The 22,329-nt window shown below is 39.3% G+C and overlaps 1 protein-coding gene across 6 annotated transcripts in view; it reads left to right on the top strand.

Moving 5' to 3' along the window:
- SPIDR (scaffolding protein involved in DNA repair) overlaps positions 1-22,329 on the top strand; it is a 315,808-nt gene that overhangs the window by 9,895 nt on the left and 283,584 nt on the right. For 3 of the 6 annotated variants that reach the window (XM_021090636.1, XM_021090637.1, XM_021090641.1), the window contains exons 4-5: positions 3,127-3,309; positions 9,910-10,070. In XM_021090636.1, the coding sequence (XP_020946295.1) occupies positions 3,127-3,309; positions 9,910-10,070 (344 nt within the window). The remainder of the gene's footprint in view (positions 1-3,126; positions 3,310-9,909; positions 10,071-22,329) is intronic. The other 3 variants (XM_021090638.1, XM_021090639.1, XM_021090640.1) reach the window with 2 other exon arrangements.

Here is a 22,329-nt window from a genome sequence, read left to right as displayed (position 1 = left end):
CATGTACTGAGATGTTACATTTTTTTTAATGGTTTTTATTTTTTCCATCATTCCTGGTTTACAGTGGGTTAGGATTTTAACATATGAATGAGTTTTGGGAGGGACACAATTCAGCCTATGACACCAGGTGGTAGTACAATGCCTGGTACCCACTGGACACCCAGAAATGTTTGTAAATGCATGGTAACTATTCTCATAGCCTGGCTGATGACCTTTCTGGAATTTCATTGGAATGGGCCTTGGTTTCAAGGGTACCCTTTTTGGCAAATAAAATGAGTTACTGAGTAATAAATTCCTAGTAGAGATTTTACCTATATAAATATATGGTTAAGTGCCTATAATTTATATGTTTCTGAATTCTTTATATATTCTGGAAATAGTGACAACTTAGTCCATTGAAGCTGCTATCACAAAAATGCCACAGACTGGGTTGCTTATAAACAAAAAAAAATTTATTTCTCACAGTTCTGGAGGCTGAAAGTTAGTGCATTCATTTGGTGTCTGACAAGGACTCACTTCCTGGTTCATAGAGTCTTGTTTCGATGTCCTCACATGGTAGAAGGGGCCAGGGATCTCGATGGGGCTTCTTTTAATAGGGCACTAATTCCAGTAATGAGGCCTTGCCCTCATGACCTAATTACCTCCTGAAGACCATGCCTCTTAACACCATCACATGGAGGATTAGGCTTTAATATGTGAGTTTTAGGGGCACACAGACATACAGTCTGTAGCATTCCACTTCTTCCATTTGATTTACTTTTCCAGATGCATAATAATGAAAAAGATTGATAATGTCTTTTGCAAGTAAGTACACAGCTTAGTTTTATTAACTCTTTAAGTCCATATAGGTTCTTAGGTTTATCTGAATTGTTAGTATTTAATCTTTTGAGGGATAGATAGCTTTGGTAATTTTATTTTATTTTATTTTTTATTTTTTTAATTTTTATTTTTATTTATTTATTTATTTTTTGTCTTTTTGCTATTTCTTTGGGCTGCTCCCATGGTATATGGAGGTTCCCAGGCTAGGGGTCAAATCGGAGCTGTAGCCACTGGCCTACGCCAGAGCCACAGCAACGCGGGATCCGAGCCGCATCTGCGACCTACACCACAGCTCACAGCAACGCTGGATCGTCAACCCACTGAGCAAGGGCAGGGACCGAACCAGCAACCTCATGGTTCCTAGTCAGGTTCGTTAACCACTGCGCCACGATGGGAACTCCAGCTTTGGTAATTTTAGATGTTTATGGCACAAAGTGCTCAGTAAATGTTTACTATTATTTCACGTTTTTGTGCTTTTGTAAGTGTTGATTTTCCAGACACCATTTTGTCAGTGAATCCTCCTTTCCTGATCAACCAAAAAATGGAGCATCCACTTTTTTTGTGACATCATTATATTGTGACATACTTCTAATATAGTATTTAATTTTCCTTTTCATGATTAATTAGTGTTTTCTTTCAGACTGTGCATTTCTTGAGGGCAAGAGTTTTCTTCCCCCACCCCCCAGGATTTACTGTATCAGAGGTGTTATGTATTTAGTGAAGCTGTTTAACTTCTGACCCTGTTTCCTCGTCTATAAAACTTGAGTTATAAAATCTAATCTCTTAATCTCATAGTATATTAAAATATGGCTAAGGGAGGGTTTTGGAGTTTTAGCATTATAACTCAATTACTTACTCAATATAAGAAAAATTGATTTTTATTAGCTATCTACTCCTTTTCTGATCAATATCAGTAAGGTTTTCTCTTGGATTTCTGGTTCCACTCAGGTGGAGTCTCCCCATTCCTTCAAGGTTTCCTATTTATCAGAATGACTAAAATAAAAAATAATGGGAACTCCTGCTGTGGAACAATGGGTTAAGAATCTGACTGCAGCAGGATTTGATCCCTGGCCTGGCACAGTGGACTAAAGGATCTGGCATTGCCACAGCTATGGCATGGGCTGCAGCTGTGGCTCGGATTCAATCCCTGACTCGGGAACTTCCATATGCCGTAGGCACAGGAATAAAATAAAAGTTTTTTTAAAAAATAGTGACCACAAGAAGTGCTGTTGATAATGTGGAGAAACTAAATTACTCACACATTGCTGGTGGGCCTGTAAAATAGCAAAACCATCCAAAAAACAGTTTGGCTTTTCCTTTCTTCCTTTCTCTTTTTATTTCTTTCTTTTCTTTTCTTTCTTTTTCTTTTCTTTTCTTTCTTTTCTTTCTTTCTTGGGCTGCACCTGCAGAATATGGAGTTTCCCAGGCTAGGGGTCAAATCATAGCTGCAGCTGCTGGCCTATGCCACAGCAGAGCTGGATCTGAGCCACATCTGCAACCTATGCTGCAGCTTGTAGCAATATCAGATCCTTAACCCACTGAGTGAGGCCAGGGATTGAACCCTCATCCTAATGGATACTAGTTGGGTTCTTAACCCACTGAGCTACAATGGAAACTCCCTGCTATTAAGTGTTTTAAGCAAATTACTGCTAGCAGAGTTCCTAGTGTGGCAAAAAAAAAAAAAAAAAAAAAAAACACATAGAAGCATTCCAATTATAGATAACTATTGATTTTGTAGTTAGTTTTGTGTTTTTTTCCCTTATGGTTTGATCAAATATTCTATGAAATTACAGCTTTATAATTATTTCAAGTTTGTTGTTATTTTTTTAATGACCGCACCCATGGCACATGGAAGTTCCTGGGCCAGGGATTGAATCTGACCCAGAGCTGCAACCTAGGCTGCAGCTGTGGCAACCCTCTATCCTTTAACCCTCCTGCGCTGGACTGGGGATCTAACCCAAGCCTCTGCCGTGACCAAACTGCTGCAGCTGGATTCTTAACCCACTGCGCCACAGTGGAAACTCCTCAAGGTTATATTTTTTGAGTTTTCATTTGTACTCCAATCATTTTCCTTGTCTTTTATAACTTATCTCAGTCAGCTCTACTTCTTTGTAATTTCGCTTTCATTCAAGGAATCTTGGCTGGGTTGCACAGAGACCTTTGGTTGGAGAGATTTGAAATAAGATATTACCTTCACTATCATTAGAATTCTGTGTATTTGTGACTTTGGGAAAGTAACATGCATAAAACCTCATTCTGATAAATAATTATATCAATTGATGATTTTGTAATATTTTCTTTTTTTAGTAGAACCTACCACATCTAAGAGTACCAGTGACCTTACAGCTCTAACATGGAGTTCCAGTGGAAGTGATTTGTCTGATGAAGATAAAACACTTTTTAAATCACAGAGAGATAATGGACATGGTTCTAGAATAGACAGGTTTTATAACAGAAATCTCTTATGTCCAGAAGATGGAGCCAGTGAAGGTAAATTGATAATTTTATAAGAAATTTAGTTCTGGGTTTGAATATTGGAAAAAATTTACACTCCTTTTGTAATACTTTTTTTTTTTTTTTTTTTAAGGGCTGCACCTGTAGTGTATGAAGGTTCCCAGGCTACAGTTGAATTGGAGCTGTAGCTGCCGGTCTATACCACAGCCACAGCAACACCAGATCAGAGCTGTGTCTGCAACCTACACCACAGGTCGAGGCAACACCAGATCCTTAACCCACGGGGCTAGGCCAGGGATCAAACCCGCATTCTCATGGATGCCAGTCAGATTCATTTCAGCCGAGCCACGGTGGGAACACCTCCTTTTCTAATACTTAGCATTGATTATCATCTTACTGTGTCCCAGCCTCTCAGCCCTTTAGAAACATTTTCTCATAATATTTCTCACAGTAACTCTAAAAGATATGTATTACCAGTATTACTTTTACTGTTAAAACTTAGGTTTAAACATGTTAGAATTAGTTGGATTCAATTTTGTGTCTCTTTGATGACAAAGCTAGTTCTGTCAAGTACAGACAGACCTTGGAGGTACTGTGGGTTTGGTTCCAGACCACCACAGTAAAGTGAATGTTGCAATAAAGTAAGTTACATGAATTTTTTGATTTCCCACTACCTATAAAAGTTATGTTTATATACTACTGTCATCTGTTGATAAAGTGTACAATAACATCATGTCTAGAAAAATATACATTCCCTAATTTAAAAATGCTTTATTTCTAAAAATGTTAACCATCATCTGAACCTTTAGTGAGTCATTTATTTTTGCTGGTGAAGGATCTTGCTTGGATGTTGATGGCCACTCACTGGTCAGGGTGATAGTTGCTGAAGGCGTGGATTGGTGTGGCAGTTTCTTAAAATAAATTGTGAAGTTTGCTGCATTGTTTGACTCTTTCACAGTGGATTTCTCTGGAGCATGCAATGCTGTTTGCTAGCATTTTACTCACAGGAGAACTGTTTTCCAAATTGGAGTCAACTCTGCTTCTGCTTTATCAACTAAGTTTATATATATGCTAAAGCCTTTGTTGCCATTTCTTTTTCTTTTTTGTTTTGTTTCCTTTCTATCCTTTCTTTCTTTCTTCTTTTCTTCCTTTCTTTCTTTCTTGCCACCCCTCGGCACTGTGGCAATGCTGGATCCTTAACCTACTGTGTAGGGCTGGGGATTGAACCTGCATCCCAGTGCGCCAGATAACACTGTCAGTCCCATTGCATCACAGCAAGAACTCCTTTATTGTGGTTTCTTCCCAGCATCTTCACCAGGAGTAGATTTCATCTCAAGAAACCACTTTCTTTGATCATCCATAGAAGCAACTCCTCATCCTTCAGGTTTCACCCTGAGATTGTAACAATTCAGTTACATCTTTCGGCTCCACTTCTAATTCTAGTTCTGTTGTTTCTACCACATCTATAGTTCTTTCCTCCATGGAAGTCTTGAACTCTGCAGTTATCCATGAGGGTTGAAATCCACTTCTTCTAGACTCCTGTTAGTATTGTTATTTTGACCTCTTCCATGCATGAATCATGAATGTGTTTTTTTTTTTTTTGTCTTTTAGGGCCGCATCTGCGACATATGGAAATACCCTGGCTAGGGGTCAAATGGGGGCTACAGCTGCTGGCCACAGCCACACAGGATCCTAGCCGTGTCTGCAACCTACGCCACAGCTCACAGCAACACTGGATCCTTAACCCACTGAGCGAGGCCAGGGATTGGACCTGCATCCTCGTGGTTACTAGTTGGTCTTGTTGCCGCTGAGCCACAGTAGGAACTTCTGAATCATGAACGTTTTTAATGACCTCTAGAATGGTGAATCCTTTTCAGAAGGTTTTCAGTTGACTTTGCCCAGTTCCATCAGAGGAGTCACTGTCTATGGCAACTATAGCCTTGCAAAATAAATTTCTTAAATAATAAGATTAGAAAGTTGAAATTATTCCTTGATCCATGGGCTGTGGAGTGAATGTTTTTTTTTTTCTTTTTTCTTTTTTCGTCTTTTTGCTATTTCTTGGGCCGCTCCCGCGGCATATGGTTGTTCCCAGGCTAGGGGTTGAATTGGAGCTGTAGCCACCAGCCTACGCCAGAGCCACAGCAACGCGGGATCCGAGCTGCGTCTGCAACCTACACCACAGCTCACGGCAACGCCAGATCGTTAACCCACTGAGCAAGGGCAGGGATGGAACCTGCAACCTCATGGTTCCTAGTCGGATTCGTTAACCACTGAGCCACGACGGGAACTCCTTTTTTTTTTTTTTTTTTTCTTTTTTGTGGAGTGAATGTTGTGTTAGCAGGCATGAAAACAAAATTCATTCCTTTGTACAATATTTTCATCAGGTCTCTTGGGAGACCAGATGCATTGTCAGTGAGCAGTCATATTTTTGAAAGGAATCATTTTTTCTGAGGAGTAGGTTTCAATGGTGGGCTTAAAACATTCCATAAACTATGTTGTAAACAGATGTGCTGTCATTCAGAGTTTGTGGTTCCACGTAACAGAGCACAGGTAGAGAGATTTGGCATTATTCTTAAAGGCCCTAGAATTTTCAGAATGGTAGATGGAGCATTGGGTCAACTTCAAGTCGCTTAGCTATGTTAGCCCATAACAGGACAGTTGGCCTATCCTTTGTAGCTTTGAAGCCAGGCACTGACTTCTCTTTAGCTCTGAAAGTCTTAGATGGCATCTTCTTCCAGTAGAAGGCTGTTTTATCTGCACTGAAGAATCTGCTATTTAGTGTAGCCAGAATCACGAATTACCTTTGCTAGGTCATCTGGATAACCTGGTGCAGCTTCTACATCCACATTACTGCTTCATCTGAAACTTTTATGTCATGGGGACGATTTCTTCCCTTAAACCTCATGAACAAACCTCTGATAGCTTCTAACTTTTCTTCTGCAGATCCTCACTTTTCTCAGCCTTCGTAAAATTAAGGAGAGTTTGCTCTGGGTCAGGCTTTGGCTTAGGGGAATGTTGTTTCTGGTTTGATCTTCTATCCAGACCACTAAAACCTCTACGGATCCACAGTAGGTTGTTTTGCTTTTTTACCATTTGGTGTGTTTACTGAGGTTGCACATTTAATATCCTTCAAGGAAGTTTTCATTTACATTCACACCTTGGCTGACTGTGCCATGCCTTCCTCACCAAGCTTAATCATTGCTTGCTTTTTTTTTTTTTTTCCCCAGCTTTTTAGGCCTGCATATATGGCATATGAAAGTTTCCAGGCCTAGGGGTTGATTCGGAGCTGTAGCTGGTGGACTGTACTATAGCCACAGCAACTTGGGATCCAAGCAACATCTGCGACCTACACCACAGCCTACAGAAATGCCGGATCTTTAACTCACTGAGCAGGGTCAGGGATTGAACCTGCATCTTCATGGATCCTAGTCAGGTTCGTTTCTGCTGAGCCACAAGGGCAATAGCCATTTCTTGCTTTTGATTGAAAGTGGGAGATGTGTATCTCTTCCTTTCACTTGAACATGTAGATGCCATTGTGGGGTTACTAACGAGCATAATTTCAATGTTGTGTCTCAGGGAATAGGGAGACTCAAGGAAAGGAAGAGGATGGAGAAAGATTGGTTGGTGGAGCAGTCAGGACAAACACTTTTCCATAAAGTTCTCCATTGGTATGATTCATGGCATCCCCAAAACAATTAAATGGTAACATCAAAGATCATGAACGTAGATCACTGTAACAATTATAATAATAATGAAAAAGTTTGGAATATTACAAGAATTACCAAAATGCAACACAGAGACACCAAGTAAGCAAATGGTGGTGCCGATAGACTTGCTCAGTGCAGGGTTGCCACAGACATTCTATTTGTAAAAAGTGTAGTATCTGCAAAGTGCAATAATGTGAAGCACAATATAGTGAGGGATGGCTCTAGTACATAAAGCTACACCCATATTGCCTTCTTGCCAACCTATTTTGGGTAAATACTATCACAACCAATGTGTGGTAAAAATATTACTAAAGTTTCTGCTCTGATGGCATTTTATATTATATCATATTGTTAACAGCTTAAAACAGTGTTTTTCAACATTGACGCTCTTGCCATTTGCCCCAGATAATTTTTTTGTTCGGGGAGGGGGCTTTCCTAAGTACTGTAGGATGTTTCATAGTATCTCTGACCTCTATCCAATGGGTTGACAGTAGCAGACCCAGCCTGGTTGTGACAACCAAAAATGTCTCCAGATGTCAGATATCCCCTACAGGACAAAATCACCCTCACTTGAGAACTAGAGATTTAGAATTATGTAACTCAGATCTTTTTACAAATTTTAAAATATGTAGTTCATCTGGAGTTTTTATAAGTCTTAATGCTTTAAAAATAAACTTTGACTTAACTCCGATAGTTCATATTAGTTAGTTATTTAGTCAAAGATAAGTTTGTACAGACAGCGCCTGTAGAAGGTGATTAAATTCTTTTGGCCACTTTTGGGAGTTCTTGTTATGGCCCAATAGGTTAATGATCCACTGTTGCTGCAGCTGTGGTGTAGGTTGCAGCTCTGACTCAAGTTTGATCCCTGGTTTGTGAACTTCTATATGCTCCGGGGTGGCCAAAAAAGAAAACAAAATTCTTTTGGCCACTGTATGCCATCTTAGTGTCTGTCAGTTGACATTTTAGTAATGGCCAGGTGAAGTGGTATTTTAAGGTTATACATACTCTCACATGGTTTATATTATTAATTCAGTCATATTAAATCAAATTCTTTGGTATGTAACTCTTGGTTTCTCTTCACATACTTTAGAAAATAATTTCATAATTAAAAACTATGCTTTTTAGGGGTGAATAGTATGGTACGTGAATTATATCTCAGTAAGAGTGGCATAAAAAATGTATATGTCCTCTTCTAACTTCTATCTTCTACTGAAAAGATATTCAGTACTTTCCAAAACTCTATTTAAGAATGAAAGGATGCTTTGAGCTAATGATACTTACTTTAAAAGGAGTTAGTGAGCTAACAAACTGTTGACTTCCTTCTCTTAAACAAGTTGAGCATTTACATAACAAGTTATGTGATCCCTTGAAGTGCCTCTGAGTGTACCACTGCTGATTTGTCTTTCTCTTCTCTACTCTTCCCTGGTCTCCCCTCTCCACTCCTCTCTTCCTTCTTTTTACCTTTAATTCCACTTGTCATGTTCTTGTTTTATCCCAGACACTTGGCTGGATGTCATGTAGGTTATTTCCTTTGATACCTACTACAGTCTGTGAGCTAGGTATCCTCATTTTACAGAAGAAAATTGGGACTTAGGGAGAAGTGTAATGTAATTAATTAGTAAGTGTGTCAGGGATATCTAACTTAAGTGCTGTGTGCTTCAGTACTGTTTTGGTGGTTCCCATACCTGGCTTCTTATCAGAATTATCAGGTGAGCTATACCAACAATATTCCTAGAGCTTCTTCCAGCTATGTTGGATTAGAGTCTCTGAGTCTTGAATGCCAGAATTAGTATTGAAAAGGAAGAGCCTTTTCAGTATCTTTCTTTTTAAAATATCTTTCTTTTTAAAAAATATCTTTCTTTTTGGGAGTTCCCATTGTGGCGCGGCAAAAACAAATCTGATTAGGAACCATGAGGTTGCAGGTTCAATCCCTGGCCTCGCACAGTGGGTTAAGGATCCAGCATTGCTCTGAGCTGTGGTGTAGGTTGCAGATGCGGCTCAGATCCGGTGTTGTTGTGGCTGTGGTGTAGGGCGGCAGCTGTAGCTCCAATTAGATCCCTAGCTTGGGAACCTCCACGTGCTGCTATTGTGGCCCTAAAAAAGACAAAAAAAAAAAAAAAAAGCCTTTCTTTTTAAAAACGTTTTCCTGGAGTTCCCTTCCTGGCTCAGTGGTTAATAAACCCAACAAGGATCCATGAGGATGCAGGTTCCATCCCTGGCCTCACTCAGTGAGTTAAGGATACATGTTGCCGTGAGCTGTAGTGTAGGTCATAGACGAGGCTCAAGGCTGGGATCCCGTGTTGCTTTGGCTCTAGAATAGGCTGGCAACTGTAGTTCTGATTCAACCCCTAGCCAGGGAACTTCCATATGCCATGGGTGGGAATGAGGATGTTCTTTGTTTACTCATGGGTGAAAACTTTTCAGTTACATTAAAAAAAAAATGTGGGAGTTCCCGTCATGGCGCAGTGGTTAACGAATTCAACTAGGAACCATGAGGTTGCAGGTTCAATCCCTGGCCTCATTCAGTGGGTTGACGATCTGGTGTTGCAGTGAGCTGTGGTGTAGGTCGCAGACACGGCATGGATCCAGCAGGTTGCTGTGGCTCTGGCGTAGGTCGCAGCCTGGGAACCTCCATATGCCTTGGGTGTGGCCCTAGGGGGGAAAAAAGTGTATCAGAAAGGAGGATGGAATAACAGTGTATTTTATGTGCTTGAACATGCTAGAGAAACTCTAGAATACAAAGACAACTAATAGAAGTAGTTACCTGAAAATCAGGGTTGGCTAAGAGTTGGGAGAAGTAAGATGGTTATTGGTAAGAGTAGGAATATAATTTTTAAGTATTGATCAACATGGGTCTTTTAAAACTACAGGAAAAATAGATTTGAAACACATTAAGAGTATTTAATAAGGTTAAAATTGAATTTTTTAGATGACTTACAATTTATCGACTGGGAGGTTGAGAGTGACAGGGAAGATACCTGTGATTGTGATGAATTTGAAGACTGTGAGAGCACAGTGGAAATATCTGACTGTGCTTCTTGTGCAAGCAGTTCTTCGACATCTGCAGAGATGCTACCTGAACTTCCTAAGGTAAGAACAAACATATTGATTCTAACTTTCTGTTCTGTTATGGCATTCGTTAGTCACAGCCTTTGGTGTTTTGTTTGTAACTCCTTCCTCAGGGACTACCACTTTTGACTCTGTGAGTTCTTTTGTTCTTTACCTCTTTTTCTCTGAATAATACCCATGTAATGTGCTTTTAAATATGGATAAATACTGAGTTCTCTCCTCACCCACTCCCCACCTCTGCTACACATGGGGCTTTCCCATCCTTCTGTTTCTCCAGGACAGATGTCTCATGGTCTGGTTAGATTAGATTTGATTCAGCATTATGTAATTCTGAATAATAATATTCATAACAAGGCAACTTTTAATTGTGATTTTCCTTCACAACTTCTCATTTTTTCAGGAATTAATCATTTGTGATTTTGTCTAATTTTACATATTATGAATAAACTAATTTTTCATTATTATTTAGGTCTCCCATTAAGATTTTCAGACAACAGGCATTCTATATTTATTTATTTATTTTATTTTTGAGAACTCTTTCCTACGACCTTCTAGCTGCTCTGATTTCAGCTGAGGGTCCTCTCTGCTTTGTGAACATTGCCACCCTTAAGTTTCCCTTCACCATCTTTTGGGGAATTCCCTTCATCTCTCTCCTGTGTGGAGCAGCTTTATCCTGGATTCCGTATCTTCCTCTTTGGTTTTTCACTCTCACTTTATTGAGCACATCTTATAGTAACTTCCAAGAAAAGGATTTAGGGATTTGAGATTTGGCATGTCACAAGGTACATTCATCACACTTCGATGTGTGATTAAAAATTTATATAGAATTTTACGGTTAGAAATAATTTTTATTCAGGATTATGAAGGCATTGCTTCATTGTCTTCTAGTTCCAGAGTTGCTATCAAGAAGCCTGAAATGGAGTTCTCTGATGGCCTGGTGGCTAAAGATCTAGCATTGTCACTGCTATGGCTCAGGTTTGATTCCTGGCCTGGGAAAGTCCACATGTCCTGGGCATGCCCTCCCACCCACCCCCAAAAAATAAGCCTGAAACTATTCTTACTCTTGATCTTTTAACGATTTCTCTTTTTCCTTGTTTTAAATTGTTGATTGTGATATGCCTAGATGTGGCTTTCTCTTCGGAGTTTATCAAGCTTCTTGAATCTGTGGTGTATCAGGGGTCCCAAAGCTCACTTCCTGGCTTAGTAATTTGCTTAGAAGACACTCAGAACTTAGCATACAGTCATGGTCGTGGCTATGATTTTTTACAGTGAAAAGATACAAAAGCAAAATTAGCAATCTTCCAAGAGTCTTTTTCTGGTAAAGTCACACAAGATACGCTTAATTGCTCTAGCAGTGAGTTTTGACAGCATATGTGCAGTGTTGTCTGCTGGGGGAGCTAGCACAGTTTAGGCACAGGGAGACACTTATCTCATTTAGGGAATGGTGGGAACCCTCCTGAAATCTGAGTTTCCAGGGGTAAGCAAGGACTGACATTACAATCATGGCTTTCTAGGAATACTTGTTTCAAGTCTGCTCAGCTAACTCTCTTCTTTACATGTGGATTTAAAGTTTTCATCACCTTTGGAGAGTTTTGCTTTTATTCAACACTCCCCCCCACCCCTGACTCCCCTGTTCCTTTCCTTCTGTGATTCCAATTATGTGTATAATAATTAGGCTACTTGGTGTCATGTCATAGATTATTGATGTTGTGTTCATTTTTTTCTCCTTTGTTTTGTTTTGAGTGGTTTGTATTGTTATATCTTCAAGTTTAATACTCTTTTTCCTGCAGTCTAATCTGCTGTTAATACTATCCAGTGTATTTGTCATCTCTGAAAGTTTAATATAATCTATTTTATATTGTCATGTCTCTCCTTAACATGATCATACATTTGTCTGTGCTTTGAACATAAAGAGGATATTTATAATAGTTGTTTTAATGGCTTTTTCTGTAAATTTGTCATCTGTGTCTATTTCTATTGATCGATATTTCTTTTCATTATAGATTGTATTTTTTTGTTTCTTACATGCCAGATTTTTGAGTGGCTATCACACATTTTGAATTATATATTGTTGGGTGCTGGATTTTAAAAACATTTCTTTAAATGTTCTGGGGCTTTGTTCTGGGGTGCCGTTACCTGGAAACAGGTTCATCCTTTTGGGTGTTGCTTTATGATTTATTAGGTGAGTTCAGGGAAGTACTCAGTCTTAGGTCCCACGACTGAAGCAAGACCTTCCTCAGTATTAACTGTAATGCTTTGAATTTTGGATTTTTTTTTTTTTTTTTTTTGCTATATCTTGGGCCGCTCCCTCGGCATATGGAGGTTCCCAGGCTAGGGGTCGAATCGGAGCTGTAGCCATGAGCCTACGCCAGAGCCACAGCAACGCAGGATCCAAGCCGCGTCTGCAGCCTACACCACAGCTCATGGCAACGCCGGATCCTTAACCCACTGAGCAAGGCCAGGGATTGAACCCGCAACCTCATGTTTACGAGTTGGATTCATTTCCGCTGCGCCATGATGGGAACTCCTCCAACTACTTTTGTTTCCATGGACTCTAAGCTCTAGCTCCTTAACTCAAGGGGCCCATCAGGTTCCACCTCAGCTCCCCTTCCTGGAGCAATTGCAGAGCTCAGTGTTTTGTTTCCCAACTTTCAGAGGTTAGTGTTTTTCTTGCCCGATATCCCATGTCTTGAAATGTTTCATGTATTTTGTCTGGTTTTGTTTCTATTTTTTTGTTTTTGGTTATTTCAGTGGATAAATCCACTTTCTCTTATTCCATCATGGCCATTTTCCTGGTCCTTCCATGCAATCCAGGACGTGAAAACATGCTCATCATCATTAGTCATTTGGGAGATGCAAATCAAAACCATAATGAGACACTACTACATACTCATTAGGATGGCTATTATCAATAAATGGGAAAAACATCTTGAAGATGTGGAGAAATTGGAGCCCTTGTGCATTGCTGATGAGAATGTAAAATGAGGCAGCCACTGGGGAAAACAGTCTGGTGGTTTCTTAAGACGTTAAACATAAAATTACCATATGACCTAGTAAGTTTGCTTCTGGCTCTATACCTGAAAGAATTGAAGGCAGGGACTCAAACACATACTTGAACAGTGATATTCATAGTGGCATTATTCACAATGGCCAGATGGTAGGAAGAACCCAAATACCAATCCACAGATGAATGAATAAATAAAATGTGTATGTGATTGTGTGTTTGTGTACCATATGTATGTGCGCACGTGTGTGTGTGTGTGTGTGTGTGTGTGTGTATAACTGAACAACACTTGGGTCTGCTTGCCTGTGCGCAGTAGAGCTAATCTGTTGATACCAGGTTGTGATGAGGGAAAGCACAGCATTTATTGCAAGGTGCCCCAACATGGGGCTGAGCAAGAAGAATGTGCAGCGCATGCTCAAAAGTCCCAAACTCCCTACTGGCTTTCAGGGAATGATTTTTAAAGACAGAGTGAATGAGAGGGTTGCAGGGTACATGATTAGCTCATGGACGTTCTTCTGATTGTTTGGTGGTGAAGTAATTAGGAGTCAACATTATCAGCCTTCTGGTTCCATCTAGTCTGGGGTCCCTGTGATTGTGGTTAGCATGCAGCCGACTTCTTCCATTGGGGTACGGCAATTGAGTGTCTGCAAAACAACTCAAGGATATGGCTCAGGATATTATCTTTAGCCCTTGAGGGAGAACTAAAAGTCCTTGACTTGGTTTAACAGCTAAATTATTACTATTTTATCTTGCTTGATTGTTCTACTTTGTTTTTCCATTTTCTCACTTTTCTGATTATATTTGTTCTTTGGAACTTTGGGAAGTTCTAGGAGGCTAAGGCCTTTCTACAAAGAAGAGGCAGGAGACACAGCAGAGTGCTGCTCAGTTTGGTATACTGTGGGTTATTATTCAGCATTCAAAAGGAATGAAATTCTAGGAATTTCTCATGTGGTGCGGTGGGTTAAGGATCTGGAGTTGCCACCGCTGTGGCACAGGGAGGTTTGATTCCTGGCCCAGGAACTTCCACATGTGGCAGATGTGGCAAAAAAAAAAAAAAAGGAATGAAATTCTGGTACATGGTACAATATGGAATGGATAAACCTTGAAAACATTATGCTGTGCAAAAAAGCCAGACACAAAAGGACAAATACTGTTTGATTCTACTTGTAGTACCTAGAGTAGGCAAATTCAGAGAGTCAGAGGTTAGAATAGAGGTTACCAGTGGCTGAGGAGAAAGAGTTGTTTGAATGGGTATAGGGTTTCTGTTTGGGATGATGAAAAAGTTCTTATGTTGGTAGTTGTAGAACATTGTGAATGTACTTAATGCCATTGAGGAGTGTACCTAAAAATGGTTAATATGGTAAATTTTTTATGTATAGTTTGCCACAATAAAAAAGAAGTCTACAGTATGTTTGTATTTTAGAATATTTTTCTATCATTAAAATATGTTTTTGAGTACTTTTTATCATTGATATAATAAAAATGTTTATGAGAGAATGCTAAATGAAAAAGACAGAATACCAAACATACAGTAAAATTTCAACTCTGAGGTCCCAAAAGACCATTGAAAGTCCTGAGACTGCCATAAAACCCCATGGAATAAACCTTATATTACTCGACCAGGAAGTGTTGTGCCATGACTCAAAGAGTTTTCTTTTTCTTTATTTTTCTTTTCAGGGCTACACCTGTGGCATATAGAAATTCCCAGGCTAGGGGTCAAATCAGAGCTGCAGCTGCCAGCCTACGCTATAGGCATAGCAGCATCAGATCCGAGCTGCATCTGTGCCCTATACCACAGCTCACGACAGTGCCAGATACTTAACCCACAAAGCAAGGCCAGGGATGGAACCTGCAACCTCATGGATACTAGTCGGGTTCTTAACCTACTGAGCCACAACCAACGGGAGCTCTCCCAAAGGTTTCTGTTGCACTTTCAATATGTGGACTGGACCCATAACCCTTTACCTGTGTAAACTTACTCATTGTAGAAGCAGATTCTTCTGTGATACCATTTTCTACTTTCTTTCTGTTGTCGTATTGTACTAAAAATGTACTTCTCTTTATTTTTTTTGAAGTATAGTTGATTTACAGTGTTGTGTTCATGTGTATGGCAAAATGATTCAGTTATATGTGTACGCACAAATTTTTTCACATTCCTTTCCATTATAGCTTATCGCAAGTCACTGAATATAGTTCACTGTGCTGTACAGTAGGACCTTGTTGTTTATTTCTTTTATATATAGTAATTTGAATCTGCTAATCCCAAACTCCTAATTTGTCCCCCCTCTTCCGTTTCCTCTTTGGTAACCATAAATTTGTTTTCTACATTTGTGAGTCTGTTTCTGTTTTGTAAACAAGTTCATTTGTATCATATTTTAGATTCCACATGTAAGTGATATCATGATATTTATCTTTCTCTCTCTGACTTACTTCACTTAGTATGATCATTTCTAGGTCCAGCCATTAAAAACATATTTCTTAAAGTTTTTTCTCAGTATTCACTTCTCGTTGCTTGCTTCATTGGCTGAACTACCTGTTACTTCATTTCCTGGATTTTTAAAGGATCTTATTTCTTTTAAGAAAGGTGGGATTCCTGTGTGTAGCTTCGTATTACAGGTTATCTATCTTTATAATTGTCAAGTTTTGTCTGGTATTTCATGAGCGGATTCTGCACTGGTAATAAATCATTCAATGAAGTTACCTTCATGAATTCCTTTTTCTTATTTTAAACAGAAAGAATAATATACTTGTTCTCATCATGGATTATTGCCATCACCGAATTAAAAATATAATATTTTACTCTTAATTAGAAACTTTTCTCTTTAGAAACTATCGGTTTCTTAGAACTTTAAATTTTTTTCCTGGTTTTTTCTTTGGGGAAATAGTCTATCAACTAAGGATATATTTATCCTTGGAAAGTTAACCACATCTGTTAGAGACTATAATGCTTTCGTGGTAAAGATGCAGGTGGTTGGCGAGGTATACTAACTCTGCTGACTAAGAAGCCCTTGCACACAGGTTTTCTAGTGCTTGCAGTTCAAATTCAAGCTTGTAGGGCTTGTTAAAATTACAAATTACAATATTACTTGGACTTTTCAGGGTACCTCTTGAATAGTAAAGTATAGTTATAAGGAGTGAATAGCTGGAGTTCCCGTTGTGGCACAGTGATTATTGAACCTGACTAGGAACCATGAGGTTGCCGGTTCAATCCTTGGCCTTGCTCAGTGGGTTAAGGATCCAGCATTGCCGTGAGCTGTGGTGTAGGTCACAGACATGGATTGGATCCCTCGTTGCTGTGGCTTTGGCGTAGGCCGGCGGCTGCAGCTCCAATTAGACCCCTAGCCTAGAAACCTCCATACGCCACAGGTGCAGCCCTAGAAAAAAGACAAAAAGACAAAAAAAAAAAAAAAAAGACTAGCAAACATTCATAGTTCTCTAAAATGTAAACAGCGTGCCTCTGAGTAGTAGGATTATTGGCAGTTTATCTTATTCTTTGCTATATTTAATTCATAATTTAAATAAAACAAAGGAAAACATAGCCATCATTAGCTTTTCCCTCAAGGAAGAAAAAGAATCACATCATGTATATTAAACATATACTGGACTTTGTATTGTAGTAGTTGCTTTATTTATGTGTATTAGTCCTTTTGGGCTGCTGTAACAAAAATACTGTAGACTAAATGGCTTAAACAACATAAGTTTATTTCTCATAGTTCTTGAGACTAGAAAGTTCCACCATCTAGGAGCAAGCAGATATGGTGCTTGTTGAGGGCTTGCTTCCTAGTTCATAGATAGCTGTTGCCTCACTCTGTCTGCACATGGTTGAGGGGTCTCCCTGGGGCCTTTTAATAAGGGCATTAATCCCATTTATGAGGACCACACATAAAGGCCCCACTCCCAGATACTGTCACATTAGGGATTAGGTTTCAACATACAGAATTTGGAGGGGATTAGGTTTCAGCATTTAGTTTTATAGCAGTACACCTTCCATTTGAACCTTAAAACAATCTGGTGAGGAAGTTCCTTTGTGGCACAGTGGGTTAAGAATACAGTATTGTTACAGCTGTGGCTCAGGTCACTACTGTGGCATGGGTTTGATCTCTGGCCCAGGAATTTCCAACTGCTGAGTGGAGGAAAAAAAGCAGTTTTGTGAAGTCGATGCTATTACGTGCAACTTTCTGATAGGAAACTGTCAGGAAAAAGTATATGACTGACCAAGTTATTGATGTAGTAAAAAAGGCAGCTGTGAAACCTTGCCACAAAAGTATTCAGGTGTTGTTTGAATGCCTCAGAATCTGCATAGGTTGCTCTTTTATATTGGAAGAGGCATGCAAATAGGCAGAACTTTACAGTCAAAAAGAAAGGAGGAGTTCCCGTCGTGGCGCAGTGGTTAACAAATCTGACTAGGAACCATGAGGTTGGCGGGTTCGGTCCCTGCCCTTGCTCAGTGGGTTAACGATCCAGCGTTGCCGTGAGCTGTGGTGTAGATTGCAGACGCGGCTCGGATCCCGCATTGCTGTGGCTCTGGTGTAGGCTAGTGGCTACAGCTCCAATTCGACCCCTAGCCTGGGAACCTCCATATGCCGTAGGAGCGGCACCAAAGAAATAGCAAAAAAAAAAAAAAAAAAAAAAAAAAAAAGACAAAAAAAAGGAGAGAGAGATGGAAGAGCTTGGCTTACTTTGTATTTAAAAAATTCTACTTCTCCCATGTAGTTCCTCATCAGGTACACTTGTTTTTATTAATTATGTGCATTGAAATATAACATAGTACATTATTATTGAAAAGTCACTCAAAAAATGGTTTCCTCCAGGCAGGCACTGGGAGGCATTGCTGTAATGTGGCAATCGTGGTCTACCTAATCATAGCAGTGTTCTCCAGGGCCTTAACTCCTGCCTCCTTTTTTTCCATTCTCTTCCTCCTCAGTTATTTTCCTTATTTTCTTCAAGCGATAACTATTTAAATCTTTTCTAATCTCCTTATTGTCCTGAATTCCATATGGGTTTCCAGCTGCATGATGACATTTCTGTGTGGATGTCCTAAAGTTACTATAAGCCTAAGAGTCTCAAGTCTTTTCCCTCTTCCTTCTAGTCCAGGCTCATCCTCTTCATGTGTTTTTGGTCACAATTTATGGCTTTTCTTTTTCACTGCTTGACTATTTCATTATCAGTTCATGCATATTTGGCCTCAAAACCACAGCATCCTTAACACTTCTACCCGAAATTTGGCCCTTTCACCTGATGTTTGTTATGTTTCAGTTGCTTCATAACTGATTTCTTATATCTTTTTGTTAGACTAATCTTAATAAACATTATCACCTCATCACTGACTTAATGAAACTCTTTGAGTGGTTCCCCATTGCCTCCACATCAAAGTCCATGTAACTTAACCTTCACAGTTTAGCCTCAGGCGCTTAAAATGAATGAGGCAGAGTATACACTGTATGATTTTATTTATATAAAATTCTAAAAAAAATGCAGATGATTCTGTAGTGAGAAAGCAGGTCAGTGGTTAATTGGGGATGAGAGTGGGGGATTACAGTGGGATATGAGGAAAGTTCTGGGAGTGATAGAAATGTTTATTGTCTTAATTGTGGTAATAGTTTCATAGGAGTGTACTGTCAAAACTGGTCAAATTAAATACTCTAAATATGTGTGGTTTGGTGTACTTAAGTTAAATACTCAATAAAATTGATAAAACATTTTTCAAAGTATAAGATGTAGGACTACGTGCTTATGAAATGATATTCAAGATGCTTTGTTAAATGACAAAAACAGGATATAGAATAATTGTGTAGAAAAATGGAAAGATTATATTTCTATAAACTATCTGAAATGATAGGAAACTTTTTTGTGTTACCTTTTATGCTGTTTTGAATTTTGAACCAAGTACATTTATTGCTTACATTAAAAAAATTTTTAAAGGACACTTTACAATTCTATCCAGAATAAAGTGAGACCTACAAAACAGTGAAGAAGAGACAGATAGCCCAATTGAAAATCAGGTGAAGAATAGGAAAGGGAAACCTGAATGACTAATAAGCATGTCTCACTAGTTGTATGAGAAGTGCAAATTAAAAATGAGATAGTTTGTTTTCATCAGATTATTAAAAGAAAGATGTGACAGTGCCTAATGTCAGTAATGTGGATGGATAAAAATAGGTGCTGTTGGAATGTAAATTGGTAGAGCCATTATGTGATTTAGTAAGTTCTAGTGAAATTGAACATGTTCATATTTTAGCATCCCATGATTTTGTTTTTATATAATTATCCTTGATTTTTTTCAAAATATGGCTTATGTTCCATTAGTAGATGCTGTAACTAATTCAGTGACTTTTAAAAATATAGTAGAATAAAACATGAGTTTCCGTTGAGGCTCAGCGGTTAACGAACCCGACTAGGATCCATGAGGATGCAAACTCGATCCCTGGCCTCGCTCAGTGGGTTAAGGATCTGGTGTTGCCGTGAGCTGTGGTGTAGGTTGCACACGTGGCTTGGATCTGGCCTTGCTGTGGCTGTGGCGTAGGCCGGCACCTCTAGTTCCAATTGGACCCCTGGCTTGGAAACCTCCATATGCTGAAGGTGTGGCCCTAAAAAGCAAATAAAAAAATAAAATTAGAAAAATAGAATAGAATAGGAGTTCCCGTCGTGGCTCAGTGGTTAACTAATCCAACTAGGAACCATGAGGTTGTGGGTTCAATCACTGGCCTCACTCAGTGGGTTAAGGATCCAGCATTGCCATGAGCTGTGGTGTAGGTCGCAGTCTCGGCTTAGATCCTGTGTTGCTGTGGCTCTGGCGTAGGCTTAGACCCCTAGCCTGGGAACCACGGGAGCAGCCCTAGAAAGGCCAAAAAAAAAAAGTGTGTGTGTGTGTGTGTGTGTGTGTGTGTGTGTGTGTATTAGAATAAAATAGACTACATTAGAATGTAATGACAGTAAGGAGTATTTTTTGTGAAATTTTAGATTTAGATTTATTACTGTACATGTGTTGGATTACAATATAAATGTATATTTTACTGTGGTTCTTGACCAAAAAGTTTGAAAGCCACTGCTGAGAGGAATTTTCACACATGCCCCAAAGCACATGTGTACAAGAGCATTTATTATAGTATTGTTTTTTTTAATCAATTTTTTATTGTTATTTCCCCAACACAATTTTTTTTCCACTGTACAGCATGGGGACCCAGTTACACATACATGTATACATACTTTTTTCTCCCATTGTCATGCTCTGTTGTAAGTATCTAGACATAGTTCTCAGTGCTACACAGCAGGATCTCATTGTTAATCCATTCCAAAAGCAATAGTTTGCACCCATTAACCCTAAGATCCCAATCCCTCCCACTCCCTCCTCCTCCTCCCCCCAGGCAACCACACCTTAGAAATCTATACATAGAACTACCATATAACCCAGCAATCCCATGATTTTCTTTTCTGTGGAAAGGTTCATTTGTGCTGTGTATTAGATACCAGATACAAGTGATATCATATGGTATTTGTCTTTCTTTTTCTGACTTGCTTCACTCAGGATGAGAGTCTTTAATTCCATCCATGTTGCTACAAATGGCATTATTTCATTCTTTTTTTATGTCTGGGTAGTATTCCATTGTGTATATATACCACATCTTCCTGATCCAATCATCTGTTGATGGGCATTTGGGTTGTTTCCATGTCTTGGCTATTATGAATAGAGGTGCAGTGAACATGAGGGTGCATGTGTCTTTTTTAAGGAAAGTTTTGTCTGGATATATGCCCAAGAGTGGGATTGCTGGGTCATATGGTAGTTCTGTGTATAGATTTCTAAGGTACCTCCCTACTGTTCTCCATAGTGGTTGTACCAGCTTCCATTCCCACCAACAGTGCAAGAGGGTTCCCTTTACTCCACACCCCTGCCAGCATTTGTTATTTGTGGCCTTATTAATGATGGCCATTCTGACTGGTGTGAGGTGGTATCTCATGGTAGTTTTGATTTGCATTTCTCTAATAATCAGGGATGTTGAGCATTTTTTCATGTGCTTATTGGCCATCTGTACATCTTCTTTGGAAAAATGTCTATTCAGGTCTTTTGCCCATTTTCCATTGGGTTGTTGGTTTTTTTGCTGTTGTGTTGTAGAAGTTGCTTATATATTCTAGAGATTAAGCCCTTGTCAGTTGCATCATTTGAAACCGTTTTCTCCCCTTCTGTAAATTGTCTTTTTGTTTTCTTTTTGGTTTCCTTTGTTGTGCAAAAATAGTATTGTTAACAAGAGAAAAAACTTTGGAAAGCAACCTAATTTTATATGATCAATGCAGATTGTAGTATATTTTTATATAGTAGAGAGCTATAGTTTAATGGATAATGTTGAGAAGTTAAGCCAGCTTGCTGAAGGATAGGTACAGTTTGATAGTATATTACATGAAGTTTATAGACATAGAAAACTGTAGTGCAAATGATAATGTGACAGCCTTGAAGAAGAGGAAGATTTTCTCTAGACACATTTTTCAAGTCCTAAGTTGATGTCAGTTTGGACTATCATCCTTTGCAGGACAAGAAGTGTGCACTCAGATCTTCTGTTGCGAGGAACCTAGTTGATTGATGGCCCCAACTGCCATCCTTCAGGACCCACTATTATGTTTGTACTGGGGCCATACTTCCCAGGGGCTTGTCCCAATACTTGACCATGGAATATGGCAGGGTTGTGAGATAGAGTCACACAGAACTGCTTGAGGGGTGACTTTGACGACATACCATCAGCCAAGCCAAAATTTCCTAGTGCTTCACTGCCATTAGAAATTCTTCTACTGAATCCTCTTTCCTTCTCCTTCACCTTTCATAGTTGTCAGACCTGCACTGTGGCCTTAAAGCTCTCTTTGACTCCTGCTTTCTCCCCTTTATCCTTTGCAGGTACTTCCCCCAATAAATTTCTCATGTAGTAGCCAATGCTGTGTTGGCATCTACCTTTCAGGAGACTTTAACTCATACCTGCATACCTCTACCCAGTATCTTGTAGTCACATCAGCACTTTTTTCCTAGTACTTCCCTGTGCTCATACCTAAAACCACTCTCCTTTGTTTATTCAGTATTTCACATAGGCTGAAAGAAACCAACTATGTGATGTGCAGTTTTTGTAGACTTGCCTCTACTTATAGTTTGTTTTTCCTTGAATTTCCATAGCAGCATGCCCTGAGAATTCTCTGGTGGTGAAGTGGTCCATTGAGCCTGGGAAATGATAGCAGCCAATCAAGGCATCTATATCAAGCAAGTTACCATTGTGGGCACTAGACCTTAGTGCTGTTGGG

This window comes from Sus scrofa, chromosome 4 (assembly GCF_000003025.6).
Source record: "Sus scrofa isolate TJ Tabasco breed Duroc chromosome 4, Sscrofa11.1, whole genome shotgun sequence".
Taxonomy (NCBI): domain Eukaryota; kingdom Metazoa; phylum Chordata; class Mammalia; order Artiodactyla; family Suidae; genus Sus; species Sus scrofa.
Note: the sequence above shows the minus strand (reverse complement) of the source record. Positions and strands in the feature narration are given on the sequence as shown.